This window comes from Misgurnus anguillicaudatus, unplaced genomic scaffold, assembly GCF_027580225.2.
Source record: "Misgurnus anguillicaudatus unplaced genomic scaffold, ASM2758022v2 HiC_scaffold_33, whole genome shotgun sequence".
Classification (NCBI taxonomy): domain Eukaryota; kingdom Metazoa; phylum Chordata; class Actinopteri; order Cypriniformes; family Cobitidae; genus Misgurnus; species Misgurnus anguillicaudatus.
Window position 1 is genome coordinate 6,266,858 of NW_027395283.1, and position 12,456 is coordinate 6,279,313.

At 36.1% G+C, this 12,456-nt stretch overlaps 1 protein-coding gene across 1 annotated transcript; it reads left to right on the top strand.

Moving 5' to 3' along the window:
* Window positions 1–695: 695 nt before the first annotated feature.
* LOC141363144 (protein NLRC3-like) lies at window positions 696–7,265 on the top strand. Its single transcript, XM_073865704.1, has 5 exons — window positions 696–1,061; window positions 1,193–1,306; window positions 1,603–1,851; window positions 6,276–7,099; window positions 7,237–7,265. Exons 1-5 carry the CDS (start codon window positions 1,012–1,014, stop codon window positions 7,263–7,265), a joined length of 1,266 nt encoding a protein of 421 aa, XP_073721805.1. The 5' UTR covers window positions 696–1,011.
* Window positions 7,266–12,456: the final 5,191 nt, after the last annotated feature.

Here is a 12,456-nt window from a genome sequence, read left to right on the forward strand (position 1 = left end):
ATCTTTTAATGTTTAATGTCTGATAATTATCTTGATATTTTGTCTTTTTATTCAATGAAATGTTTATGTTAGCACAATTATATTTTATCATTAAACTAAAAGTGTGTGTTTTTTTAAGACCTCGCTGTGTTTATTAAAACAAACACTTGATAAAGTTCACACTATGATAAATACATGAATGTAAATGTAGTTCACACAAATAATAAAATATCACTTAGTCTACATTATATTAAACTCATATGACTTTATTAGGCTTATATTAGTTAAACAAAAGAGGAGTAATTTTGATTTGAGTTTAATTATTGTTAATGCTGATGTGCTCTTTGTTTCATGCAGTGAATGTAAACATATTGACTCACATTAATGATTAAGTCTCGTTTATAAATTAAATTATTTGTAATCAGATGTTTAATGTTTGTTTACTGTCAGCAGAGGGAGAAACACCTCAAACACTTCCTCATACAATAGTGACGTCACAGATGAAAGTGAAAGTAAATTGTTTCGTGTTTATCTTCCGCCATTTTGAACAGGTAGAGTTGATTTCTTAACATATCGATGATCAAAGTGATTAATATAACATGTATAAATAGCTTTACAGGTATTTTTGTGTGTAGTTGATGTTAAAGTTGTAGTATTTTGAGAAAGTGAATCCAGTCAGATTGTGATGACAGCGAGTGTTCAGGTGTGTTCAGGTGAGATGAGACGCTTTTCACTTCCTCATTCATAGTTTCTTTTAAGATTTAATCATTTATATTTAATTGTTTCTTATGGGAATATTAATGTTATTTATTGAATGTTTTGCGTTGTTTGTGACTCTGAACATCATTTATGTTGTGTTTATGTGAGGTGATGTTGTGTAGTTGTGTTGACGCAGTTGTTTCTTCAACACTCATTTATCTGAATTATAATGTCTGTTTATTCACTTTAAGTTTATTTTGTGTCTGAATATTATTTTCATTCAGTATCAGTTGTGGAGATCAGATTGATCAGATTCACCTCTGCAGCTCCATCATGGATCAAACACAAACATCAACACATGAAGATTTTTCTCCAGGATGCAGGTACTTTATAGAAACACTTTATTACATAACAATTATATTATAATAATAAGTATTAAAGTATAATTTTATCACAATAATTGAAAAAATATTAGTAATGTAATTTAAAGTATTAAATCTGTTGTGTGTTATAGTTCAGATCATCAGAAGAGATCAGATTCAGAGATCAGTTGTGTGTCTATGAAGAGTGATCGGTCTATGCATCATCCAATAGAGTTTAAGAATGAAGAGACAAGACCCGCACACAGGTATAAAATATCTTTACTACTATTATTGTAGTTTTTACAATCGTGTATTTTGTCAAAGAGAGGAGAAATTATTCTTCATTATCAGACATATTCATGCAGAGAGACATCTGTGAAAGCACCCATTTAAATTTACAGTCTTTGTATTAAAAAAGTGAAAATGAAAAGATCATATAAAAGTTTTATTAGTAAGTTACATTCACAGCAGTATAAAAACTGTAGAGTGAATAAAGTCATGTGAAAAATCTGACTAATATTAAAGTGTAAAGTGATTCTTGATTCTCATTCTTGCCGTTCAGACGAATCAGAACTGAATCTGACTGTCAGAGGAGGAAGATTGAACAATCTGAGAATCAACTACAAGACTTCAATGAAAACATGAGTCCTCGTGTTACAGACTCTCTAACTTCACAAAGGATGAGGACACAAGATTACAAAAACAGGAATATTTATAATGCAGACGCTGAGGAAGGATTACATTCAGGAACAAACAACAAAGACCAACAAAGATTAAGACACACAAGTGCAAAATATACTAACAAACACAGGTGAGTGAGATTACAATGATTAAAAAACAGGTGATAATGGTTAACCCTCGTGTGGTGTTCATGTTTCTGTTACTTAGACTAAATCCGAAATCGCATACTTACTGAGTACCTACTTAACGGCTGTGTCCCAATTCAAAGGCCTTCTAATGATGTATTTTAAGACCTATTTTAAGCACGACTTGAGGCTGGTAAGGACGTCCCAATTCAAAGGATGCTTAGAATGAAGCCTCAAAATGCGTCCTCATTTTTCCGCGATGTTAACTCTTTCACCGCCAGCATTTTTTTAAAAAGTTGCCAGCCAGCGCCAGCGTTTTTCATGATTTTCACCAAAGTTTAATGCCTTCCAGAAAATGTTCTTCTTCAGATATATAAACATACAATATACCAAAGAACAGACCCTCTGCTTTCAAACAAAAAAAAACGTTTCATCCTACCTTGAGTAGTTATTTTGTAATCAGCTTTTGAATATGGGTAGGTTTCTGCAAAAACACCACATTTTGAGCAAAAAGCAGAGATAATTCCATGTTTGTGACGGACTTTTCACAGAGATCCCATTCAGAGCGATTTTTAAAACAGACACGGACATGCAGCAGCTTGCCATAGGGCAATACTTCCGGGTTTAAAAAGTTGCGGAAGGGCGCCACCTGGTGGATAATAGCGGTATTGCGGAAAGACGGAAAATCTCGTCATTGGCGGGGAAGCGTTTTCTCTTAATTGACGAGATATCTCGTCAATGGCGGGGAAAGAGTTAAGGATAGAACGAATGGATCCTTAACAGCCGAGGATATCCCAAGATTCATTGCGCGCCTGCAACAGCTGCATATAACGGCTGGATATTTAAGCAATATCGCTCTCGGAGTCGTGTGATATTGCTCTATCACACGACTCACTACGGCCTCGTGCCTCTTGCCTAATTAATAGAGCTATATCACACGACTCCGAGAGCGATATTGCTTTTATACAACAGTTCGACGGCACACGTTTGAAAAACGAAAACTAGAAAACAACTACGGAGTTATTTTAAAAGCCTCTTTGTTTGGGAACTACTTTCTTCTGCAACGGATTTGAGGGCGGCCAGAATGACAGGTACCACTTTCGGCTGCTTTGAATCTCATATTACTCAATGGACTGAGCAGACGTTTCTTTATATTAACGTTTCTTGGTCACAAAGTGTAGTTTTAAGATTAGTTCAGTCGAGAATGTATATGTATTATATTTAAATCTGCAGTCGATTAGTAAAGATAGCGCCTGTTTGAACGTTTGCTTAGTGAGATTCGGTACGTATGAGAACCAAAGCATGAGCGGACGTCAGTGTTCACTCGCCCCGCTGACCACCGCCCTATCTGGGCTACATCTCTGACAGGGATTCCCTGGCTCTCATGTTGGCCCGGTCAAATCAGCAGTATTTGGTGTCATGATGAAACTTTTACTTGTTTTCTTATTCTTATTGTGTTGTTATTGTTTTGGCGCGAGGTAATAGTTAATAAAACTTTATTTATATAACGTTTCTTTCACATTTGATCTTAACGCGATACGAGCACTCGATTATTATTATTAGACTTTGTTCTTGTCAGTACTATATAAGGGGCCAGTCACACCAAAAGCGCTTTAAACGCTTGCAAACGCAAAAAAAGGTTGATTAATTTAATATACTGTTGAATAGTTTAATCTTCATCAACGTGTCATATTTTCTAAACTAAATTAATATTTTTCTAATTTCATATTTATTTTAATAAGTCAGAAAAGTGTTCGCTATGTCCTGCTGATAGGCGCGTGCAGGAGTTGATGCCAATTATGGGTCATCCGAAGGTTAGACTGTCTCCTTTCAGTTCTCTTCGCGAATTTCTGAGGCTTTAACCTTGAAAGACCGAGTGCTCATATTTAAGGTCCCATGCTTATAAGGTCGCAGCCCTTGAATTGGGACACAGCTAACGTGTGCTAAGACAGTAGCCTACGTCCGTTTGCGTTAGTATGGACAGCATCCGCCATGTTGACATGATCATGTGACCTATGACGTAATACACTTGTTCAAGTTCATGCGGAAACACAAGAAACGTCAGGAGGACGACATCTCAATACCGCGAGAGTGACTCGAAATCAGACTTCTCCGTATGATTTCTGGAATCGCTCTCACTGTACTTTGATGGCATCCACCTGTTGATTCTTACAGCTGTGCATAAACTCAAACAAACCTAATAAAAGACATGAAAACGTATGCGTGTGTATGAGGGACATGTGCACTAACACCTGATTACATCAGTAACTTCACAACTCAACTACATTCTCTGTCAGTGTTACAGATATTATATTACACATTATTTTATAGTGGACAAAAATAAGTACAACAAGCAGACTGTAATTTAATATGTATTGTTAGATGACAAGTGATTATATACACTTTAGTGAAGCAATGATGCTCTTTTATTTACTTAAAACAACAGGAAACATGAATAAAAAAATAAATGAACCATCACAACAAATGAAAAGGTATAGAAGTGAATAACATATGAAACAAAACTTTATTCAAATGTATTTATTTAAGAAACCATCACATATTTACTATCATCTCAACACAACTGTGATAATTCTGCAGCTTTATTTTCATGGATCTGCTGAGCACTTTGTGGTATATCCTGACCGGTCTGTGCGTGAAGTCAGGGTGCTGAGGAACAGACCTGTGTAACGTATTGAAATCACTCGATTGGCTGGTTTCATGTCGATTGCTTTACTTTCCCGTGGCATCATGGGAAAGCTGGGATAGAAGTGTCCATTCGATGCTTGCTTCCAAATCTGTGCAGACTCAGTAGGGTATCCGGGGATTTCTGGCCTACTAATTTAATGAACACTGAGGATTCAGACATACTACTCTGTTCACGTACTGTTTCCTCTACTATATTTTAGGAAAGTAGGCAGTCTCGGACAATACTTAAGTACACGTGCCTCTGAATCTCACGAGAAATAGTCAAAAATCCCGCTAATTCTCGCCTACCCATTAATGTATACTGAGGTTTCAGATATACTATTCATTCACCTACTGCTTTTTGCCTACTATATAGTATGGTAGTACGCGGTTTAGGATTCAGCATTTAACAATGTTTGTGGGTCTAGTGGACTCATTGCATTATTCGTATGTTAAACCAATGCAGTCATACACATTTATTTATAACTGTTTACAGATGTTTACTTTAGCCTTATTGCAAGTAATATAGACAGAATTTATGGTTAATATTTGTCATTTACCACTGCTAGAGGACTAGTTATAGATTAAAGTGCTATTCGTTTTTGTGATAATATGAAATAAGAGAAGAAAATTCTATTCTCCCCCAAAGATTGCGTGAAAACATGTTTATTTCAAATAAGTATTTTCATCACATTTTCATCTCAAATAAGTTTTTCATTTCTTTTGATGTTTTTTTTTTTTTTTAACTTAATTTGAAATCCATCTAATGTCCACACACACTGCAGTAAATTGTGTTGCCATTGGCTACAACCTAAAATTATGAAAATACTTGGATATGACATTTTACACACACACACACACACACACACACACACACACACACACACACACACACACACACACACACACACACACACACACACACACACACACACACACACACACACACACACACACACACCATAGGTTTTGTGGTAAACCCATGGTTTTACAAATTGTAATCAATACACCAATTTACCATGATTACTACTCTTTTACTACAATACATCCATGGTTATTTTTTGTAAGGGAGATAATGGTAAAATGTAGAATGGTTCCTGTTAGACAGAAGGTAAAGTGTTTGAGACAGTGGGTACAGACGAGTGTTCATGCTTGATATATAATATGTTGTATCCTTGAACTGTTACAGCAAGAGCAGAAGGACAAAACTCTGACATGCATCCATCAAATATGTACAGACATATATACAAAACCAACACACTCATGCACTCACAGAAGTCCCAGATAACAGAGTGAAGTTACATAGCACATTCAATTTTCACTCTTTTATTACCCCCGAACACCACATATGTAATATAAATGTGTAGGGGGTACACACAGTGTACATTCATTATAAAATTGTTTAGTTTTTTATGTTCTTTATACAAAATGAGCCAAGGCCAATGAATCTGAGGTTGAAACAACAATTAATTGCATATTTTTTCTTTATGTAAACATTAAAACGTGTCCCACAGACCCGAACACCACACAAAGGTTAACAAATGAATGAATGATTAAACAATATTTTATTTTGTTTAGTAGTAGATGTGCAGTAGTAGATTTTATTTTGCCTAAATGAAACATTTTACAATACAAACCATTAATATGTCCTGTGTCTTATGATGGAAATGTGACATTTTATTTTGTACATTTTTAATCATGCAGTTATTGTGTAATAATATGATATATACATTTTAATTTACAGTCATGAGTCTGATCTTACTGAAGTCCTGAACACATTCAGATCAAATCTGAGGAAGAAGTTTGAGTGTTTGTATGAGGTAACATCAAAAAAGAGAAACCCAACACTACTGAATGATATCTACACAGAGCTCTACATCACAGAGAGTGAAAGTGGAGAGATCAGTAATGAACATGAGGTGAGACAGATTGAGACACAATCCAGAAGAACAACAACAGAGGAGACACCAATCAAATGTAATGACATCTTTAAACCTTTACCTGAACAAGACAAACACATCAGAAGTGTGCTGACAAAGGGAGTCGCTGGCATTGGAAAAACAGTCTCTGTACAGAAGTTCATTCTGGACTGGGCTGAAGAGAAAGAGAATCAGGACGTCCACCTCATATTTCCACTTCCTTTCAGAGAGATCAATTTGATGAAGAACAAAACACTCAGTCTTTTAGATCTTCTTCATCTTTTCTTCCCACAAACAAAAGAAATGGAAATCTTCAGTGATGAATATAAAGTGTTGTTCATCTTTGATGGTTTGGATGAGTGTCGTCTGTCTCTGGATTTTCACAGCAGTGTGAGGTTGTGTGATGTAAGTGAATCAACCTCAGTGGACGTGATGCTGACAAACCTCATCAAGGGGAATCTGTTTCCCTCTTCTCTCATCTGGATCACCTCCAGACCAGCAGCAGCTGATCTCATCCCCTCTGAGTGTGTTGATCGAGTCACAGAGGTACGAGGCTTCACTGATCCACAGAAGGAGGAATACTTCAGGAAGAGAATCAGTGATATGAGTCTGTCTGATCAAATCATCTCACACCTGAAGTCATCCAGGAGTCTCTACATCATGTGTCACATCCCAGTCTTCTGCTGGATTTCAGTCACTGTTCTAGAGAGAATGTTGAGTGAAGCAGAGAGAAGAGAGATCCCCAAGACTCTCACTCAAATGTACACACACTTCCTGATCATTCAGACAAACATCAAACATCAGAAGGACTATGAGAAGAAAGATAAAGACATGATCTTCAAACTGGGGAAACTGGCTTATGAGCAGCTTGTGAAAGGCAATCTGATCTTCTATGATGAAGACCTGAGAGAGTGTGACATTGATGTAGCAGAAGCATCAGTGTACTCAGGATTGTGTACTCAGATCTTCAGAGAGGAATTTGGTTTGTATCAGGGGAAAGTTTACTGCTTTGTTCATCTCAGCATCCAGGAACATCTAGCAGCTCTTTATGCTCACATGTCGTCCACAAACAACAACAGAAAAGTGTTTAAACCAGATTGGTTTTCTATAACTTTAAAACAGCCTTCATTTTCTGAGTTACATCATCCAGCTGTAGATGAATCTTTGCAGAGTAAAAATGGACATCTGGATCTTTTCTTGCGTTTTCTTCTGGGTCTTTCACTGGAGTCCAATCAGATTCTCTTACAGGATCTACTGACACAGATGAGAAGATGCTCCTACAAGAAAGAGAAAACTGTTGAGTACATTAAAGAGAAGATGAATGAGAATCTGTCTCCAGAGAAATCCATCAATCTGATTCACTGTCTGAATGAACTGGGTGATGATTCACTGCTGCAGGAGATTCAACATTATGTGAGATCTTCATCAGTAGGAAAGACCAAACTCTCCTCTTCACAGTGGGCAGCTTTAGTTTTTGTGTTGTTGACGTCTGAGCAGCATTTGGATGAACTTGATCTAAATAAATTTATTGGATATAAAAATACAGCAGATGAAGTTCTTGTGAGACTGCAGCTTGTGATTAAAGAAACCAAAAAACTGAAGTAAGTAAAACTAACAACAATCACATGACTGTTTACATATTAAAGCAACACTATGTAGTTTTCCATGTAAGATTGGCTTACGGCTCCCACATGAGGTTTAAAAGTGCAACAGTGCAATTGTGTTGCTTTAATACAATTAATTTAATTATTTTATGAGTTTATTTTGAACTCTTACTTTGGGAGAATCTTTTCTAACAAAAGTCATTTTCTTAATGTTGTACATAAATCAGCAGTCAATCTCAAAAAAGTTCCCAACATTCTGCCAATATAAAAAGTGTCCAGTTTTCTTGATGTTCTAAGAACGTTTCTGTGTTGTCTGAATGTTAGATGAATGTTACATTCTACCATTTTCAAACGTTATGACAATTTCATGTTTTAATTTTCACACAATGTTTAAAACAACAACTTATCTACCAACTGCTACAGAATTTCACTAACTTTACATTACCATAACAAATGTGTTTTATATACGCAAAGTTAACACAACCCGGGAATAACTAGCAAACAAAAAGTCAAAGGTCAAGAGTCCAACTAAAACAAACACTAATCAACACCATTGTGACTTTAACCTCTCGACGCACACTAGTTCGTGCACGGAAAAACGTCAGTTTTTTTAATGCTGCTAACTAGGGATGTCACGAGAACCGATACTTCGGTACCAAGTCGATACCAAAAATTTTTTAAACATGACGGTACCTGCTTTCTCTGGTACCGGAGGTACCGAGGCTGCAATACTCTTCCGGGACTGATGGAGGCAGCATATACGTGCGTGTGTATGAGACGCTCCACAAGAGTTAAAGAAGAGGAAGAACGCCTCACACGAGCACACGGGAATCTCTCTAAAGTAGTTTGTCGCTATCAAACATAGAATCTGGCAAAGCTCTTGAAAGACAGATGCCCCGATCTCTTTAAAGAATTCGAGGTAAGTTTTAATTCACATTAACATTATATACAAACTGTAAAACTTTAATTTTACACTTGAAACCCAGACCCAATATTATGTTTGTTTGAGGCAGCTGTCATTAATGCCGTGTAACCAGCTAACTTTATGCTATGTGTTAATGTTTTGTGTAAGTCAGTTATTTGTAATGACACTGCATTTGCAACTTTATAAACTATCTATAAATGGGCGACCATGCATTGCCATTTAGTCATCCTGTCAGCAAAATGTAGCCTAATGTCACTGGATGAAGTATTAAAATGTTAAGGGTTTTTAATAACTATTTTCATCCTGCAACAATGTGAGTGATATTAAACTAATGCTTGCATTCAGAGTATGTGTATGTATGTGCACGTGTGTGTGTTTATAAGTGCACCTTAGCACCTGTAGCTTTAGCTGATTTATTAGTCATTGTCAGACAGACAGTATGTTAAATAAATAAAATATCTTTCTTATTCTCTCTCTTTTTGACAGTATCAGCCAGAGGAGGATGTACACCAAGAGAGTCAGAGGAAAAGTCAACAATCATTAACACAGACAACCTAAACAGAAGCTCTTAAAAGTTTTCTATAATGTTGAAATGTTTTAATAAAAAAAAAATGTTTAAGTATAATTGTTCTTTTTTTACACACTGTGGTACCGACTTAGGTACCGAGTACCGTGTACTTTTTGTGGTATTGGTACCGACTACTAGATTTTTGGTACCGTGACATCCCTACTGCTAACACTATATATATATAGCCTGCTGTGTACAAACAAACAATAATAATAACATTGCTATACATCGTTTAAAAGGTCTAAGGGTTTAGCATCAGTGTATGGTGTCCGTTTTGAGATACAATTGCTCTAGCATCATAAATATAGTATTTTGTTACAGAAGTCCAGGTGACAACATGCATAAAATAAGCTGACTCCTTACCTTTGTGCTGGTATAAGGAACGCGAATCGAATGCAGTCTGTTTCAGATGTGTGAATAACCCATAAAAACTCTCCAACAAACTACATCCAATGACCGTTTTTGTCCACAAATGCGTATAATCCGTGAAGATATATTGTCCATTGTTTACATCAGATTTCACATGCACGTCTTGTAATAGATTATAATATACAATCTGATGACTATTTACATCGTAACACTTGTATATGAGATTACACTCGCGTTCAAAACCAGCGCTCAAACTTGTTTGTACAAGTAGGCGGGAGTATAATGCATAATATCCAAACAGCGCTGTCAAATATCGTGACGTCATCTGACTCACGCGTTCCTCCAATGACTTCATGGAAAATATTGATAGACAGAACGTGTAGCCAATTAGATAACGAATTCAACGATCTTTGTGTGAAGCTTTATTTCTTGGTGTTGATACGGCATTTTATATGCTTATATGAGGATAAACAATAAAAAGAACGAACGTGTATGCATGTAAACAAAAGACTTTTATTTTGTGGCTGACTGGCACTTAGAAAAGGCACTAGTCTTACAAAAACTCTTGCAAGAACCTCATTTTTGGGTCTATTGACTTCAAACGTGAAACATAACTTCTTTAGACTTGTGGCTTTGGCATCATTGCATTTCTAGGTTTCACACATATATTTATCATTAAGATGTTTAGAGTTAAAAAAGATGTTATGCAAAAAAAAAATTATTACAATGTACTTCAGCCTCTCTAACTTTTTTAATTTTTTGAAACATGGAAAACGAAGCTCAAAGTGTCTTCTATCTAATGATACCACAGTTATGCTTATACTCTAAATGGTTTAGTAAAAACAGCCCTTTTAGTGAAAGTAGGTATTTTCATGGTTTGGGGCCAGAATGGGGGTGCTTTTCAAGAGGTTAAATGAAACAAATCAGCAACATCTAAACCTAATAAGTGAATTGTGTTTTCTACAGCAATATTTTTACAGAACATTCAGAAATAATGTTTTATGGGGTGGTTTCCCAGATAGGGATTAGCTTAAGCCAGGACTGGGCCTTAGTTTAATTATGAAATATAAATTGTTTTAACAAACACACCTTACTAAAAACATTATTTGTGTGCATTTTAACCCCCTGGGGTCCAAAAACGCGGGGCCGCGTTTTGACGCATTTTTTCCTGTTTCCTGTGACATCCACTTAAAATACTCCGTCATTCATAATCATACACATACATGTAATACATCATTCGAAACTGTGAAGTCTCTACTTTAATGTGAGTGCCTTCATAATAACAACAAAACCGTGTTCTTTTGGCAAATAAAGAAAATAAACAGGGAGTGCATTCAGACATCTCTGTCTCATTGACCATCTTCCTCAAACACGTTACAAACATGAACTGATAACTCCGCCAATACTTGTCACACGAACATGATACATATGTCTAAAGAAAGCCTGAAATGTCTACTTTTACATGATGTAATTAAAATCTGAAGAAATCATTGTCTGTTTGTGTAATCGACATGTAAGTAAAGAGAGGTACAGTTTTTCTGGCTCGACCTCATTAGCCCTAATGTGATCCCACCTACCTTGTGCGCGCCATTCATATGGAAATTACCTGATGCGGGCTATGCAAACAAGGTCAACGCCCCCAAACAATGCTTTAAGAAGCAGCGAGTTTTGACAGTTTCATTCACTTATCAACGCGCTGGGAAGATGACACGCTTTACAGGTGAGGAAGCTCTACAGATGCTCCTGGACAGCGAGGAAGAGTTCACCGTTTCTTCAGACGAAGAGCAGGACTCCGACGATGAACGTTTGTATTTTGAAGAGCGACTTGATCCAGCTGAGGATATAATTTCTGAAGAGTAAGTTTTACATACATTTGTTGAAATGTTGTGTGATGTAAACTTGTTTATATACTGTATACTGACTATTTGCACGCAGATATTCATAATGACTTTATAGAAACGTCTCGTAAATGGCAACTTGTATTTAGGCTACATTAAAATGATAGTTCTTACATTAAACAGTATGCTGATTAGTGTAATGTGAATATGTTATAAAGCAATATCACTAATATAACTACAGTGTTCATGCCGACTTATCAATTACACGATTATTTGCTCGGGTGTAACATTGTGCTGTAAATGAGCCCGGAGATATCATGCGTTAAACAGTATGATTGTATGGTGTAATGTAAATATACAATATATCATAAAACAATATCACTACTTAGAATATATTTTGACTAGTGTTTATGCCTCAACAAGTCTTGTTTACGCGACTATCTGTTCGGGTGTAAATGTATCGATGTAGTATCGATGTGCTGTAAATGTGTCCGGAGATATGTAATGTGTTAATGTTTAGCCATAAATATGTCCGGTAATGGCCCATTAACAAAGATATACAGCGCATCTCTGTGCCAAATTATGTTATCTCAACTATGCTTTCCTTTGTATTGCTTTATAAGTTTGTTACTGTGGAGAATACATGATATTAATTATTAAAAACTTTTGTAGGAATGCTGCATCATTGTCCTCTTCAGCGGG

What these genes read in the sequence shown, in the direction of transcription:
- LOC141363144 (XM_073865704.1), top strand. Translation starts at nt 1,012, where the DNA reads ATGGATCAAACACAAACATCAACACATGAAGATTTTTCTCCAGGATGC. An exon ending in GATTTTTCTCCAGGATGCAG is followed by an intron (nt 1,062 to 1,192) that starts GTACTTTATAGA and finishes TGTGTGTTATAG; the next exon opens with TTCAGATCATCAGAAGAGAT. An exon ending in GAGACAAGACCCGCACACAG is followed by an intron (nt 1,307 to 1,602) that starts GTATAAAATATC and finishes CTTGCCGTTCAG; the next exon opens with ACGAATCAGAACTGAATCTG.